General features: G+C 38.1%; 2 protein-coding genes across 2 annotated transcripts; one reads left to right on the top strand and one right to left on the bottom strand.

Annotated features, from left to right (window-relative positions):
* Positions 1-4,984: 4,984 nt before the first annotated feature.
* LOC103709290 (uncharacterized protein C23C4.09c-like) lies at positions 4,985-9,921 on the top strand. Its single transcript, XM_008794566.6, has 7 exons — positions 4,985-5,142; positions 7,822-7,887; positions 7,978-8,027; positions 8,097-8,161; positions 9,203-9,294; positions 9,404-9,475; positions 9,650-9,921. The coding sequence occupies exons 1-7, from the start codon at positions 5,140-5,142 to the stop codon at positions 9,686-9,688; spliced, it is 387 nt and encodes a 128-aa protein (XP_008792788.3). The 5' UTR covers positions 4,985-5,139; the 3' UTR covers positions 9,689-9,921.
* Positions 9,922-11,223: 1,302 nt separating this feature from the next.
* LOC103709289 (uncharacterized) lies at positions 11,224-18,479 on the bottom strand. Its single transcript, XM_026805504.4, has 5 exons — positions 18,171-18,479; positions 17,845-17,987; positions 17,497-17,626; positions 12,963-13,154; positions 11,224-11,693 (listed from the first exon to the last, which is right to left on the bottom strand). The coding sequence occupies exons 1-5, from the start codon at positions 18,339-18,341 to the stop codon at positions 11,481-11,483; spliced, it is 849 nt and encodes a 282-aa protein (XP_026661305.2). The 5' UTR covers positions 18,342-18,479; the 3' UTR covers positions 11,224-11,480.
* Between the last annotated feature and the right edge of the window lie 23 nt (positions 18,480-18,502).

Here is an 18,502-nt window from a genome sequence, read left to right on the forward strand (position 1 = left end):
CGTGATGTGGCAGGATGTACTCGCGTTAGAGCTATATAAATTGCCGCTTTTTACCATAAAAAAAAAAAAAGAAGAAGAAAAAATGGAGGGAAGTAGCAATAGGGCTTATGAACTAAGATGGCATCTCATCAAATGGTGGTGGAGATGAGGGTGATGGGGTTGAAGATGAAGCACGAGATGCTGATATAAGTATGCACTATCAACAGCCCAAATATAGATGCAGTCGAAGGCAAGATAGTCAAAGTAGTAGATATGGAGGAGGATGGAGAAGAGGTCGCAAAGAAGGACAGCAATATTCATGAAGGAGCTAAATTATAGCTTGAGTAGGTGCAAGAAACGGAGGTGGTGTTAAAATACATGACGATGACGCTCCTGATAAGTGCATTGATGGCGATGATGTTGCTGCCCTTGCTTGCACAAAGATCGCATCCACCTATATTTTCATCATCGACCTAAGGAATAGTGGAGAGAGAATAAGGAAGACATGTGGCATTACGAGGAAGAGCAAAGGGGAGTTCTTTGCAATCGATCTGGCAGTCGAAGACCCCAACATGAATGACATCAAGTTCTTGCTGGAATATGGGGAGCTTACAAGAGAAAGAGGTCACTGGTCACCACCACTCATAACATGAGATTTATTGACATAGCATGATAATAAGCTGGGCTCTTAATATATATATATATATATATATATATATATATATATAAAAAGAAAATAGAAGTATGGTATGGTTTTTGGGCTGTGGAGTACAAGCATAGATCTTTTATAGTGCATGCATGGTTTGCATCGTATGGTTGTTATCAAAAGATGGACAGTCATCCAATAAAACAATCTTATAAGCTATACATGCAGCACTTTTGTACATTTGTTTGATGGCTATTCATCTCTTAATAGCAGTCGTTAAGTGCTGCACAACACTTTGGGCTCGTTTGGTTCGCAGGAAGCATTTTCCTTCCTAGGAACATGATTCCTGGGAAACAAATTCCTAGGAAGAGAATGCCTAGGAAAGTACTTTTGGCATGTTTGGTTGACCATGGGAAAGTGACAAATTTCCAAGGTGCTTATGTTTGATTGGCCATCCACTTTCCTAGGAAAGTTATATATAATTCCTATTATGCCCTTAATAAAAATTAGGTTTTTAATGCCTCTTTAATGCTTCTTTAATGCTGAAGAGACTTTTTGGGAAAAAGTAAAAATGGAGTGATTCCCGCCTCATGGAAAAGTTACTTTTCCATGTTTCTCATGGGAAAGACTTTCCCATAAAATGTGGGAATCACATTCCTATGGGAATACAACTTTTTCTTCTCTCTCCTTTGAAAACTCCAACCAAACAAGAGGCATATCATTACTTTTCCGTTGACCACACTTTCCCTCTTTCTTTTCCCGCGAACCAAACGAGCCCTTTATAGTGCAAACAGCATACCGTGGAGAGTTATCTCGTAGTTACGGGGACCAACACTCGGAGTCCTATAGCCTACTTTTCTCTCCTATTGAGATCCTCGAGATTGAGCAATGCTACAGTAATTCAGAAAAATCATTCAAAATATTCACGTAGGTGCCTTGCACCAATCCCTTAGCGCACACCTCACCTTCCTAGCTCAAAGGGAGGAATGACGACACACTGCAGCTGCTGAGTGACTTCTTGATCAGTTGCTCAAGGATTTTCCCTGAAGATTTTAATGGCAGGTAAATGAGGAATACCTGGATGCTTTGGATAACCAAAGGGTACATTCTAAATATGAGAATGAAAGACAAAATACAAAACGTCCCATGTTTCCACTTTATCTCTCTAAGCGAAGTAAGAATAAATTTTGGTGTTTGGACAGCATTATGACGGATCAGGCATGCAAAGCTTATTATAATTGCTAGAAAAGTCATCATGGAGAGAGCCTGCCTTTAAAATACCTTCAAAGTAAATTTATAATTCCACTATGCTGGAAACAAGCCCCTACTTACACATTCCATGTTACATTCCAGTGATATGAAACTCTAAAGCCCATTTGCCATCACCACTAGTTTCCACATTTCAATTTTTATTTTTAAAAACATTGATGTTGAGGCATAATAACCTAGTTTTCATTTTCAGTTTCTTCTTAAAAATCCTTTCTTAATTTTCAGAAATTGTGAAAACTTAAAAAAAAAAATAAAATCTGATTCTCACTCTCTGATTGTCAATTTTTTAAAACCAAAATCATCCATGGTTCCCACCATCCGTCGTCTCTGTTTTGACCAAAGCCGCCACCCCAGCAGACACCACTGCCAATGCATTACTCGTCAACCAAGAACCTACCAATCACCATGCAAAGATTCCAAGGATACAATTCAATGAGTTACCAACCATGCATTCATGAAGCTGTAAAGCAAAAGAACTGTACCATAATTAAAGACCTAATCAAGAATATCATTCCTCTTCTTCCATGCATTTCCATTCAAGATTTTAAAAGAAATCATAGTCATCAAAAGATTGACGTATCGAAACTGAACCCAAGAACTGTTTTGCCACAAAAGTTTGGCTGCATTTTTTCTTATCAGCAGCAAAAACACCAAAAACAACTGATAATACCTGGCAAGAACTGTTTTGCCTCCCTCTCTCCATCTATATATCATACTAAGAATAAAGCTTCAATGAAAGATATCAAACTGTTTTGTGTATGTATTTATATATCCAACCTTTAGGCAGTAGTAAATCTGCAAACCTTAAACTCTCGACAGAATGGCGATCAAGAAAAGAAAGTAGCAAGCTGAAATCCTCATGATCAGAAGGCACTCAAGAATTCATAACTCTCGTTCTCCGCTTTACCTCTGCCTGACGTTGCGAAGAGAGACCGCCACAGCCACGGCAGACGCCACAGCTGCCGCCACCCAAGAAACCTTCATACCCCTCGCCATCGCTGCAACAGCAGCATCATGCTCGCCTTGGATCTCAAGATGCCTGTAGATCTGTGACCGGAATCCAGCGAGCTTCACTTCCAGTCGAGTCTTGGTCTCCTCGAGGGCCTTAACGACCTGCTGCAGCTCCTCCTCCCGCTCCGCCAGGATCTCGATCTTCTTCTCCAGCCCCTGGACCTGTGCCCGGAGGGAGCGGTCGTCCGCCCTGAAGCGGGGGAGCTGGTTGCGGGCGTTGTCGAGCTGGAGCTGGATTTGCCGATTCTCGGCCCGAAGGACTAGGATCTCCTCGAGAAGGAGGTCGATGGTGCCATCAGCGTCGGCATCGGCCTCGGCCTCGGCCTTCTTCCCCTCCCCGTCGCCTTCTTGATCTTGATCAGGGGTTGGGATTAGGGTTAGGGCCTTCTCGGGAGCGTACCTACGGTTGGCGAGCCTGTCGTCGCTTTTGCACTCCATCGTGGGGTGGGGTGGGGCTCAATCGGAGCGCCGCTGCCTTTCAATTTTCTTCTGAGATTGAGCGAGATGGACCGTGCTACTGTGATGGGAGAAAGGAGAGCAAAAGATCTAGTTACTTATATAGGAAGTTAGGAACCATGGAAAGGAGAAAGGAAAATGCCTCGTCCTTCCAAAATCATCATCGGTCCTAACATACCATATCAATATATTATGATATAATATAATATAATATAATAATATATCTATAGTATAATATAATAATAAAGATAAAAATATTATAATAATTATTATTATATATTAAGAATTTAAGAGACATTTAGGGTTCTTTGTTTCTTTTGTTGTGACTCCTGTAGATTTCTGTAATGTAAAGCGACATTTTTTATAATTATAATATTTTTATCATGGATATTTTGGTATAAAAAAATTATAAATCAAAACAGTTTTTCGATGCATGCTAAAAATGAGCAGAGCTGAGAGCAGCTTAGTATGGCCCATGTTATGTTCGGCGTGCCTTGCAGGGGAGAGACGTCCTCCTAGAGGGCGACTCGGCGACGATGATTGGGTGGATTCTGCAAGTTTTAGATGGAGTCGGCGATTACCACCCGCTTTTGAGAGATATCCGGGCTATGGTTCATGATGGATTGGTGCTCCAAATGAAGCACATGTTTCGAGAGACTAATAGGGTGGCGGACTAGGTAGAATCTTTTGTTGCTAACCATTCGAAGAACCACCTATGGGAGGGTGAGACGGAGCTGCCTACAGCTCTCCGTGATGTGCTACTTTTTGATTTTTTTTTGGCTGTATTCGTACACGTTATGTATGATATTTCTGTTTTAGCAAAAAAAAAAGTTTTATTCTGGAGCTTCTTTAAAGAAGTTGTTTTAGATTTTTTGCCAAATTGAAACAGATTTTCGATTTTTTTACCAAACATTTCTATTCTAAGTAATTTTAGAGGGTCAGAAGGTACTTTCAAGACCACCAAAGCTCTGCCAAATGGGGTCTTCTTCTTTCTTGACTCGGCCACATGTGCTAGGAATAGTGTCCAACTTGATCGCAAAACTTTTAATGGCGGTTTAAGCTTTATTAAAATAAAATTTTAAGGAGATCCTAATTAATAATGATTTGGCCATATTAGAACACAATTGTAATAGTTCCTCTCCTTATCCTCTCCCCATTGTCTAGAATTCACCGTTTTGATCTTTCTATCAATCTCCTATTTCCTTTTCCACGTTCAATCCAATCTTCCGCGCACTTCTTTCCATGACCTCGATGGCGGCATCCCCATCAGTCCCTGAAACTAAACCTACAAAACGTGTCAAGTGCACGCTGTCTAAAGCTTGAGCCGACTCTTCCGGGCTCGACTTGAGCTCGAGATAGATTCAAGCAAACTTTCTAAAGCTTCAAGCCGAGCTCAAGCATGTAACAGCTTGTTTGCACTCACTTTTGGCTTCTCACTTTGCCCCGAGAAAGCTTGTCGATGGGCTTATCTGGGCAAACCCGATGGAAATCTGGCCGACGAAAAAGTTTAGCGTACTTGGACTCCCAAGTCAGCCTCATGCAACAAGTTCGGAGACTTCAACGTATTGGTACTGGGCCTAAGTCCCGAACCCAAGCCCAAGATTGAGCATGTACTTCCGGGTAAAAATTAAATAAAAGCTGAGAGCATCGGCGCTTTTGTCCTGGACAAGGACAAGGCGAAGTGGGCAGCGCAGCGGTAGCGTCGGAGCTACGAACGACGAATAGCCGTCGCGAGATCGAGGCGGAGGGAGCTCGATCTTTTAACGTCTAATCTCTCGATGGTATCCACGTTCCCGTCTTCTTCCTTTTCCCCCAAAATCCTCTTATCTGTTTGAATCCGAACGTTTGATCTGCTGGTTAGGGCTTTGTCTGTTCGCTTTTTTTTTTTTCTTATTATTTATTATATCTTAGATATTGCACTTGGAATGCCTGATACTCAGTTACATCCAGATATTTGAACCTGTGAGAACGATTTTTATTCTCTCTACTTGTACAATTTTGGTGGTCAGAAAGAGCAGAGCCGGAAGAAATGGTTTGTGATTCTGATAGTTCTGAACCTCTTCGGTCTTGTTGTTTAGGGTCAAGGATGATTTCAGCTGACTTGGAAGTCTAGTTTTGAATGTAGAAATTCGGGCGCAAGTGATGGTGTAAAGTTTTGTTTCTTTCAGATCGAGCTGAAGATCCTGAAATAAAAAGAAAGTAGGGTTGATGGAACTGTTGAATCAAAGTCAATTTTCTTAGTGGGAGATTTGAGTAGTTAAAAGAACATTTTTTCTATCTAATTGATGTTTGAGCAAGGAAAGACTTCTGGTGAGATTATGGTACATGTGTAATGAAATGAATCTGCGATCATTTTCTCTCGAGAACAATCTGCAAATATAGTTGAGCAAGTTTGCTTAACACTGGAGGGAAAAATAGGCTTCTGCATTAGGCACTTGTATTATGTTGTTGGATATAGTATCATTTCTTTGTATGCAGTGAGTGTGCCTTTTTCCTCTGTCTGTGTGTGTTGGGTTGGGGATTGGGCGGGTGGGGTTTAGGGGAAGGTGATAGATAAATGCACTTTTCCTCTCTCTATATCTATTCAAATATTTTTTTAGAGACGAGAAACACTATGAGTCTGTTGAATATGGAAGCTTGTATGATGTGAAAAGGTTATCATGTACATTAGCATTGCCAGCCAGAATACCACCTCTATAAGAACCACTAATATATGCCACTGGAATGAATTGCTTTCAGCTAAAGTGGAGTTGAAATAGCCCTAGTTTATGATTTTGTATAGTTTCTATCAATTTCGGCAGTTGAGCGGTTCTGATTCTGTCACTGAATTGATTGAAACCATCATGGCCAATGCCTTTATTATTTTTTTCCCTTTTAGTATGTTTGATCATTCTTTCATATCTGTTTTGGCTTATTTGTGTACTTAGTGTTTGCTCTGTATTCTTTTAAGCTATAATTAGTGTAATTAGCTCACTCTTAACCAATATATTATTCAAAGCCTTTTTGAGTAAGGATTTTCTTTTTTTGTGAGTAACCTCCGATGAGAACAGAACTTATAGTATTAGGCTTCCATTCAATTTATCAAGCAACTGTTGAATCTTAGGTGTACGTACAATGAAGGATAAAATAAATCACATTGCCCCATGTTTTTCTCAGTTTTATCTTAAGACAAGGTTGAACTAGGCGAGAAAAGGTGAGAAACATAAAGATAATTTTGTCTATGCATTTGCAAAACTAAAACAGGTTTTAAACTCTAAATTCATTAATTTTCGTTAAGTGTTCATATTCAAAAATGAATGTGAGAAATGCTGGATCGATACCAGTGTCTTATTTACAATTTCAGATGTTGAAAACCTGATGGAGTTTTCTAATTCTATTTGCTCGAGGATTATTAATGATGAAATAAGCAATTCTAAAATCTTTGTTCTCAAATTAATGATATAAAATGGATTTGGCATTTAATGTGTAAATAACTTGATCAAATTGGATCTTATGGCCCAAGGGATTGTATGATCCATAAGATGAATCTAGATCTTATGATCCTTATACAAATATGAGATCCAGATTTTTTCAGGGCCATTTTTATCCAGATCATGGATTGAGAGATCTTGTCAACAATGATAATACACCATATCAGGATACAAGAAAGTTACTAAACCTTTTTAGGTGGTTAGTTTTGCCAATGCACTTTCCATCCGCAACAGCCTCCACTTGTGCATGTAGTCCAAATTGATGTTTTATTATGAACATCTTCATTCAACATGAGCTTTGCAGGAGAGTTTGGTCTGCTGGTCCACCTTTTTACAGTTATTCCATGAGAGGGTATCCACTGTTTGTTGAATAATCCATTACTTAGATTAATCCACACCTAAGCCTGGAGTTTTGTGAATGAGTTAACCTCAAAACGAACATTGGAAAGGCCAGGTGATTTTCTGGAGGTAAATTAATTATTTTAGAGACTTCTAAACAATCAATAGATAGTCCTACTTATCCTTTTTCCTATCAAGAAATAGAGGCCCAATGTGGAGAGCAGAACCATTTAGGAATGTATCATGCATATCCTTTAACAATCTTTTTGGATTTGGGCATTCCTACAAATGGGGCATTTTACAAGATGAATTTCATTGGGTCTATGCTTCCTGTAAGAGGAAGAGAAAAGCTGCTCGGATGGACAGAGAGATTTACCTAATTAAAGACCTGCATCTCTTTGATCTTTTGAATTTTTTCCTTCTGTAATCCTGTTTTAAAAATTTTGCATTGTCCTTACCTATAAATTATTACATATATGATGTTCCTTCAAGTATTAATAATAATACATAGATTTATGCAAACTGATCAAGACCTAAACTGAACATGGAATGAAACAGTTTATTACAAGGAATAAGATTGAATGCAAATTTTTAGGTCTCTGTTATTGATAGGGTTTTGAAGTGAAAAATTGATTTATTATATTTTAATAGGATGATCCAGAGCGACAAGCCATTAGGCAAAGGAGGATGCAAGAATTGATGGCACAACATGGCATGGTAAGTCAGCCCATTAATTATAAATGAATACGGTAAAATTACTTCTTCAGTTTTCTAATATCCTCTGGTGCATGGCATCTTTTGAATCAGGGTAGTCAGCAGAATGCAGAGCAGCAGAATGCACAAGAAGATGCCAAGAGGTAGGTTGTTCTTTAAATAACTTACGGTGCTAATCTTACAGAATTAACTGTCATTAAATTCTGATTCAGGGAAGCAGAAGAACGTAGACAGTTGATGCTTAGTCAGATATTGTCTTCTGAAGCAAGAGAAAGGCGTAAGATCTTGAACTGAAGCTTATATTTTTGGACTAGGACTGCTAATGTTACTGTAAAAGTATATCCTGCAATAATATGTTATCCTGCGATTACAAGTTTGCCATGTTGTGTCATGCAGGTGGAAGTTAATATGATTTTCTTAAGGTATAGAAACTGTAAAAACATGATCACTTTTCGGGAGAACCACTTCTTTGAAATGAACAATATGTCTATCTATCTATCTATCCATATATCTATATCTCACTATTACAACATGGAAATGCTCATTTTGCAATGTAGGTTTGAAAAGGTAAGGTTGTGGTAAGGTGGAGGAAGTTATTTAAGAATCAAGGATTATTTACCCATTATTGGAACATAAAGCTACTTCTTTTGCAGTTTCACTGGCATGCCGGAACCACATGGATGGGGCATGTGTTGCACTAGAAGGATGTCGGTTGAGCATCCCAAAAAGTGACCATATATTTTCTGTTATGAATTTAGTTTACTAAAACAGGATCAAACATTAAAGAGGAGGAGAACAATTTAGAGGCTTAAATTATGATAGGAAGGGAGAAAGTCAGAAGAGGTTCATGATTTCTATTTCTTGAAATGGGAATGCAGGAGTGGAGAATTGAGTATCTAATTCTTGATTATTGCATATTAATCAGGAAATAAGGGGTAGAGAGAGGATAGTATTTCCGTACTCTAGGTTGCTAAATAGATGCATATATACAAAGAAAGGCAATCAGACAACCTTTAAAGTGATATTCATGAAACATGCCAGGTGGTACCACACATGCTTCTGACATTTGTGAGAATGTCGTTTTGCACTTTTTCCACAAGCCTGTTTTACATTCATTTTTATGTCATCACAGTATTACATGTCATAGTACCTCGTTTCCCTCTTCTCAGCGTTTGTGCTGGCGAGAGTTCCAACTTGGGACAACAGCATGCCTGTCATATTTCCACACACACACAAATAAAAAGAAAAGGTTTCTTTGTTTTTTTCTAAGTTCCACCAAGCTTTGATGATTAAACACCGCTCTTCTATGTATGAATAGTAGCTCGTATTGCTTTGGTAAAACCTGACAAGGCTAGAGGAGTAGAAGATGTGCTTCTAAGAGCTGCTCAAATGGGTCAGATCTCTGAAAAGGTAATGCAGTTTGCGAGTCTGAGGAAGGCTGATATCCACTTAAAATTTTTGGGCTTATCATTTATTTAACTTTAATGTTTAAATGTCTTTTGTCATACTGGGTTTGCAGGTATCTGAAGAGAGGCTTATCTCACTGCTTGAGCAGATTAACAACCAAGCAAGCAAACAGACTAAAGTTACAGTAAGTAGCCGACCTTGACTTTTCTGCTCCACCATTTGACATGGTAAAAATTGAGCTATTGGATGTCCCTAATAGCACATACCATTACTGTGTCTTCTCTACCCCTATCCATATGAAATAACCATACCTATAAAGTTTGGGATATAATGATTCACTTTTGCTCTGCCTCATCAGATTCAAAGGCGTCGGAGTGTTCTTGAGGACAATGATTGAAGTCTCTTCCTACAGTTTCTGCGTGGTTTGAGGAGTTTAATGATGAGCTTATCGTTGTAAATGATCCAAGAATCAGTATCTTCCTGCAGCATTTTATTGCTTGATGACAGATCCTGCTACTTTGAGATGAACTTTATAAGGTCATAATACTCTTCGAATTTAAGCCCTAAGCTTGTCTTTTGTAACTGTTATTATGTAATGGTATAAAATAATGATGCTAGTATTATCAGTCACCTCTTGGAAAAGGATGTCAAATATGTAAAATTTTTGGTAGAAAAGGTGATGATGAGAACATTAGGATATCTGAATCGAGCTGCAAGGGAAGCTTAAATTAGCTGCTGGATCCGATTGGAGACAATTAACTTGTTTATATGAGGGATTAACCATGTGATAATTAGATCAAAGGCATGGGTCGAAGGTCCTTTCGATCGTTCCTAATTAATAGAACATCTCTAGACAGCCTCCTTGGGCATCTGCTAGAAAAAAGTATGTTGGGGTTTCTAGATGGTATCGGACCCTGGTATTATTTATTGATGGATATGTTAAGCTTGTGGGTTGTGTAAAACACTCTTCAACATTGTCCTACAGTTTATATCTGAATCTAAAAGGTGAGGTGTGTGATAAATTGACATGCGAGAAGAAAATATGAAGTGCACAAGCTAGAATTTTTCAAATTTTTATTAATACATAGTACTCATGTTCTTCCATATGTAGATTATTTTTGGAATATTCATTGGAACAATAGTTTGGATGAGTTGCATCCAGGCCTGACCTAATCACACAACCATAATGCTCTTCAAGACGTGTCCCCCCCCCCCCCCCCCCCATGAGAAGCTCTCGAAGACGTGTCGTATATTGCAGACTGCTTCATGGACTCGCTGAAGACGTCGGCATCCCAAGCCCTTGGTGAGAAGAAACAACTCACATATTATAGCATGAAATCTTGCAGCACACAGTATTTAATGGCAGAATAAATCAAGAGTACTTGGAGGAATTCTGTAGTACCCTGAAACGTTTGCAATTCCAACCTGAAAAAAACCTATTGTCACTTCGCTTCTTAAAATGAACTTTTATAATGAGTCAGCCATTTCGAGATACCAACTCAATCAAATATGAGCACCAGCTCTCCATGAACAACTCCTAAGGTTTTCATTCCTAAACAGGTTAAAATGCCTACCACCAAAATAACTTCCATAGCGAATCAGCTATTCGAAATATACCAATCCAATCAAATATGAGCGCTATGTCACAAATTCAGAGTCTACTGGATGGAGGACTGTCTCAGGCATAAACCCACACGGCAACCCTTTATCAGCCGATATAGAACCATTGTAGTCTCCCTCACCCAGTCTCCTGACGCCATCATAGATTGCCTCTTACTCCAGAAGAGGCAGCCACCCATGGCTCGGATCCTACTTGATGCTATCAGGTCCTACTCAACCGCGTCGAAGGTTTCGCATACGGGGGAAGGCTTAGCCTATGCAGAGGCACTCCGGATGCCGCACAAGCTTTGAACAAGGCAAAATCCATACGTCTATGACAAACACCTGGATCATTTTCATTGCAACATCACACTCCAAAACTTGCAAATTAAGTATTTATCTGCAGTACATTCACATAGGGGCATTCACATAATTACAAGGGTCATACTTCAGACAGATACTTGATGCATGACCAAGTTCACGACATGGAATTCACAGAGCAGCCACAAGGATACCACAAACAACACTGAGTCACGATGTCAAAATTATTAAGCAGCTTTGACTGGGTCAACAAGTCCTGGAAGAAGGACTCAAGGAGACAGCAAGTAAGCACCCATCCAAGCACGGAAGCGAGACCAAGCCAAATCTACAGCTGCAGGGTTCTCATCGTCCATTCCCATTCCCTTCCTCCTCTTGATGCCATCAGGCGATGTGTTCATAAAGGCATGAGCACAGCCAGGATAGGTATGAACCTCATATGGAACTCCAGAGGACTTCAGCTTTTTCTCTAAGGATTTTGCTGCCTGAAATTAAATCAAGGATTAACCTATGTCAAGCATTCAGATAACTTTTATGCGTCAACAATACAAACAATTTTCTTGTATTTACAAAGCATGGCTGATGCTACAAGCATGACAAACTGATACTGCAAATATGAATAAGGATCAGAACCATGTACAAACTGAAAAGAAGGAAAGAGTGCAGGTGCGTCAGAACAATGCCTCAGATCATCAAATATAATTCTTATTCTGATGAAACATATTCTATAATTTATTATTCTTCTAGCAAAGTGAAAAATAAGCCATGCCCTAATTACTTCCAAACAAATGATGCTACCATCTAATTTATACCATGGTTGTTGATCATAACGACCAAAATGCACTTTAAAATGTTAGAACTGGCTAATATTTTTTTAGCACTGAGTTTTCAACTATAATGAGCTCTAACAGTCACTAAAACAAGTAGACCAAAAGAAACCACCATAAACATCTTAAATTATGTGTTTTACTGAATGCACACAAAGAATTGCTGAATATTAGAGCTAAGGTGGATAACATGGATCTGGAAGAACAGTGGGCATGGCAAATCCAAGGTTGAAGTCCAATAATTCATGAACACTGATTCTTGTTCACCACATGTAAGTTTTCAACATGGATGTAAATTATCGGTAAAACATATAAAAATCTACCATCAGCCTTAGAAAATGACAAGCATGCCTACTTTTAAAAGTGTGATACAGTGCTTGCTTTATTCAAGTTATCCTTAATTCAGAGATAAATTGTTTAGAATATAAATATAGTGTATAAATGTTAGCGTATGAGTATGTCCTATGCTGTCTCCATTTTCACTGGGAGCATCAAAATCTGAAATCTCGTACTACACCTCTACCTTATAAACTTAAATGTTTCATTCTCCTGACTTCTTTAGTTTTTATATGGAAGAACAGAAACTTGAGTTGACCCAACTATGACCATATGAGGAAATGATCATAATGCAGTGCCACACAAAGATATTAATGCTGATTAAATTTATCTGTTAAAATCTACTAAATGTCATGAAGCTTATTCATAAGAGTATAAAAGATGATTAATTGCCGGAATCAATGTTCGTATTTACTTGTGCTATGAGAAAATTAAATGAAACTGATCAGATGACACTTCGAATAATGCATGTAAAGTTTCTTCCAATGATTCAGTTAAAAGAATATAATTGTTCATCAGATAAAGAAAGCACAAATTTGTAACTCAAAAACAGACATATAAAAAGCTCAAGTGGGTGAAGGAGGACAATACACTGATGTCAGAAAATCCAACATAGTTATCAAGCTCCCCAAAGTGAGCCTGCACAGGAGCCTTTGCCTGAGATGGATCAGCAAGTTCTGATGAAGGAACTCCATAGAAGGCAACAACAGCATCAACTTCAGGGACCAGAACTGCACTTGCAATGGATAAAGCACCCCCCATACAAAATCCAGTTACACCAACCTATGCAACAGAAGAAATGGTAAGCTAAGAATGAGAAAACCCTCAACTAGATCCCATTTAAAGTGAAAACCATTCATTTTCCTTCTAATAGGTTCAAGTGTTAATTTTTCTTCACATTTCTATCCAAACCAGCAAATAGAAAGAGAAGTGACACAGATCAATAATGCATTATATAAAACAAGAACAGAATTTGCATTCTCTATTGCATGACAAAGCCAATGTGATATCCACCAACTCTGAAATAGGAAGCTAAAGTCTGAATACAAAGAAAGGCGAACACCGCACATACATTATAGACCACACTGACTAATATCATCATGACATAAATAAGATATAGAAGCAAGGATTTAGGTGTTGCTAGCACAGGCATGGTATGCATGTGTCAAGACTCAAGCCATACTCAAAAAATGAAAAATAAAAAAATAAAATATAAACTAATGTCTCCTTTCATTTAGAAATTAAATAAAAAGAATATAATGAGTGCTGTCTTGCCCTAGTGCCAATGCTAGTACTGGCCTGTCATGGGTTGGAACTTAAAACCTTCCATCGAAACCAATAATTTCAAAATTATTAACTGGCCTCTTACATGCTCTATCATGGTGAAATATTTGAATGAATTTATGAGATAATTATGTGGTCAGGTAATTATTTAATTTTAACTAACATCTTTGCATAATGATTAACAAAATAAATCATAACTTGTTCATTATGCTTTGATTAATTTTTTATTCTTAAAAGAAACAGTAAGCAAAAAGTTTATTAGCTCTTGGAGGATATCAAGAGAAGACATGCAATAAGAAAACAAGCAGCTAAAACTTAAATAGAATAATGACATCGATTGTCAAAGAAATTTTCAAGTACATATTACCAGTCACCTTAACTGATGTGTTATTTGGTACTCTCTCTCTCTCTCTCTCTCTCTCTCTCTCTCTCTCTCTCTCTCGCTCATTTTCAAATATAGATGTTCTTGTTCTCTTCACATGGTTAATACTCTAAAAATCTTGCATGGAATGGGCCATCATATCCTTGGATGTCAACTTTGATTGTAGAATAAGTCAATCTTCTCTCGAACTGTCTATCTAGTGGATGAACAACAATCAGATCTGGTGTTAGTTGCCCAAATTGTTGATAGTCAAAGATTTGATCTTTCAATATTGGAGTGAAAGATTCGATCTTTTAATGGAATGAACATGTTATTCTCCAACCATGCGCTCTTCATATAGCGAAGCTTCAAGTGAGATCGCTTCATGCGGCGGTCATTGATCCTCTTCAACTTGATTTGCGCTTCAGCCTCAGGGAGGTTTTAAATGCCTGATGGTGTCGTGGTTATCTGCTCACAGCTTTCAATGACTTCAAATCATTGTTGATAGATCAAATCAATGCGACCAGCCCAAAGATCTTCTTGGTCTTTGGTATTTTGAGAAAGGTCTTGATGCTTAATTTCTCATTTGGTAATATGACGAAGGGAAAAAAGAGAAACAAAGGGAGATAAATGAAACGATCTTAATGAACAGAAAAGAGTGACAGAGAAGGACTGTCAAAATGATTGTAAGATCAACTGGGATGGCCCGCATATGCATGGATGGGATGTCAAACTAGGGAAAAGTAGGGTCTGAATGAAGAAATCACCTTCCTCTCTTGTAATTGCTACTACAAGAAATAAGGGCTCTATTTGATTTCTATTCACAACCAAGAAGACTTCTAAACCTACAAAACAATTTTGAGAGTCCAAAGGAAGTCAGGAAACTAGAACTCAAATTTATATAAATTTTGGGAAGGTTCATAATGAATTAAGTTTAGAATCCTTCAGAAAGAAGTTTTAACCTTAGTTTACAGGGATGATATATGCAAAAGCATCATTTTAACTGCAGAACAACTGAATTCCTTAATAGATTTATCAAAGCAACACTGAAAGGGTGAACGAAGATTTATGATCCCTAAAATTAAGTTTAGAACTTAAAAAGAAATAGAAAGACCCTAATTCCTTGATTCATATGATATATGAAATTAAGTCCAGAATTTGAAAAAAATGGCAAGGAAGTTAAAATTGCACCAGTATAAGAGTATATAGCAACTGGAAGAAAGTAAAGAAAAAAGAAGAGATGAGAAGGACAGCGAGAAGGAGAGATTAATCAAGAGAATACGAGAGGTCTATAGGAGATGAAGGGCAGTCAAACCTGGCTGTTTTTCTTTATTCTTTTTTTTCCTTTGTCAAAATAGAATGTCAGACTCCTAGCTACTCAAACCCTCTATCCGACAAGCCTAGTAGGCCTCCCCATATTTTGTAATTTGAGTCAATTAGGACTCTTTAAACTAAATAATTAATCTTGCAAATAGGTACCCAATTTTTTTAAAAAAAATATACAAATCTTGGATACCCATGGAGTCCCATATAAATATACATCTAAAACTTTCCACAGTTAGAAGATGTAACTTTAGGACTTCCATGCTCAATTGATCTAAAATAGTACCTTACACACTAATGCTACTCAATATGGGACATCAAAACCAGCACTACAGATAAAATAAAAATTAGCAGACTTAACGTAAATTACTTTGCTTTCTCTCCGTATACCCACTCTAATATAGGATCTTCAACTAACAATATTCCCTTCTATTATATGATCATCTCAAACGAATGACATAAGGGGAAAGATTGATACATAAGAAAAAATGATATATCTAATTGTATTTTTAAAAGATCCATCAATTATTGCGATAAGAATGGGTGGTGGTGGAATTAAAGCAACAACACTAACTCTGCATGTAAGTGGCAAGCCTTGAAAAACCTGCAAGGAACCTGCAAATTCTTTAATCTTGCAACATCTTCACTCAACTGAATAAAAATAAAATATACTATGATCAAAGTAAAACAAAAAAGAGACTTTTAACCAACTTGCCATGATCAAAGTAACATTAGAACTTTTTGTATGCCTCTCCTACAAGCAATCCCTTACATCCTTGCAAATGAGCCCTCATACAACAAACTAATCAAATTAAGGAGAAAACATACAGCTGCATTTTCAATTCAATCATCTCATGTTATTTTCAATTTTCTTAAAAAAGGAAAAAGAAAAACTGTGATAAACAAATTTAACATTACTTCAGGGTGCATAGATAACATACAAATTACACATATATAGTTGATAATCGAGCATCTTGCCTTAGCATCTTACATTGGTGTGTCAACACGTCTAATTACTGAAGTCCCTTACTAAAGACATTGAGAACTGCCTATCTGGATAGTATGAATTGTAATATTAATACTTACAATTACAAATGTGGATTGTGATTCCCCACATTCATTGAAGGGGAGTTTGGATAAAAATACAAGAAATATACACAAAAAATTGAGATTTCCATATCAAAGCTGGCCGATAAAAACATTATAGCTGGAACTAATACTAAATATTCTTTTAATTACTGTGGTACACATGCACATAGATATGCATATAGACACATATATGTATCTATGTCTGCATGGATGGATGTAGAGTCAAAATGCGCAAGCAAAGGCATTCAAAATTTTCTTTATCAAGGGAGAAGAATGCCTCAGTGTCTTGAATAGGCACAGGTTATACACATAAGAGCAATTTGGTGCTTTCAATATAAAACATTTTAATGTAATAATTACGTTACACCAATTTATATAATTCATTGATTAAAAGACCAAAATATCTCTACACGTACTAACCATGCCAATTCAGTGGAGCATAATCATTTGAATCTATAAGCAAATGGTTTTAGCACTGGCAGAATCAACTTTCATCAACCCATGCATACTTAAATGAAATTACATATTTCATAGGCTTATAATCAATATAATGTGTATTCAGAAGTCCATTCGTGGTGGTCAAATGAGCAAAATGTTTGTTTCTCGATACACAAAATGGAAGGAGCCGAAGAGAGATTAGGCTATGTGCTCCCTGCAATAGATGCACCCGAAAAAGCGAATTATCAATATACAAGACAGAAACTTGGATCTATCAGGGAAAAAGAAGGGTCCACAATTAATTTGTTCATTTAAGTATTTTAAAAGTCATATTTTCGGAACTGAAATTTGCTCCATGTAAGCATCATAATTAAAATTTCTAAGTCCGTACGGTCACTCTCTCTAACTTAGCTGGCATGGTTTGACAGTCAATTTCATTTGCAGTTTGAACTTACAAGGTGTTCAATTTTACTGTTGTTGATACCTTAGCGTATCTGATCTATTGGGCTATTTAACAGGCTGACAACTTCCAAAACACATACATAAATTTAACCCTTACAGCACTATCATCAGCCAATGTAACAAAAACCATCGAATCATCAGACAAAAAGAGATATTCCGTGCACTCACCTTCGATGAACCATGTGCCTTAAGCCAATTAACTGAAGCACGTATGTCCTTAACAGCACCCTGCCAGTCCAGACCTTCCATCAGGTGCTGTGCCTCGGCAGCGTCCAAACCAACCTTTCCACGATACAGACTGACCCAAGATCAAAGCAAGGAAATTTATCAAGATTAGGTAACAGAAAGTTGATAGAAATTCCTCAACGTCGTCAAAAATGAAGAACGCAAACTATGGAATGGAAGAATGCAAACAGGTTTGCTTTCAAATAAGTCAAGAAGCTATTTAACTGTTCGTAATGCACGAAGGCTTTTGTCAGTAAATAAATAAGCAATCCATTGGAATCGATATCATACTCTGGAATTAAAGCTCTAAAACCTGAATCCATTTGAGCAATGTGCAAAGCGTGGTTCTTGACCTCAAAATCTACTCCCCACCACTCCTGCACCACCACCATTCCCGGCGCATTTTCTTTGCCAACTACATACGCATCAAATATCTGCGTATATACATAAAAATTAACAAAAAACAAAAAAAAACAAAACAAAACTGCAAATTTCATTAGAATTCTCCTCACAGGCCCCATTAGAATGCGGTTCTCGAGTTGGACTCCGGAAGCGAGAAGGAGAGAGAGAAGAAGAAGACGGGGAGAAAAGGGAAAGGAGGGAGGAGGCGGACTTACGGTGTCATCGCGGTGGATCTGGATCTTCTGAAAGGCGTCGGAAGGGGCGCCGGCGGAGGCCATCGAACGGACGGGCGGCCGGAGGGCGGAGACGCGGCGGCGAGCGAGATGGGCGGAGACCCGGGAGGCGGCGAGGGTTCTCGCTTTCAGCAGCAAGGACTGGGCTGCCATCTTCGCACTCCCTCCTTGCGAGTTATATGAAAACAAAGAACGTCACCGCCAGTCGGGTGGGCTGGTATCCACTCGCTCTCTGGAATAATCCGCCAGGGACCGGCTTCCTTCCCGCTGCTCTACGCTAGAATCTGACACCCGACCAAACCTCGAAGAGCGGT

This window comes from Phoenix dactylifera, chromosome 9, assembly GCF_051530095.1.
Source record: "Phoenix dactylifera cultivar Ajwa chromosome 9, Ajwa_hap1_PhDact_Kaust_v1.1, whole genome shotgun sequence".
In the NCBI taxonomy this organism is placed as follows: Eukaryota; Viridiplantae; Streptophyta; class Magnoliopsida; order Arecales; family Arecaceae; genus Phoenix; species Phoenix dactylifera.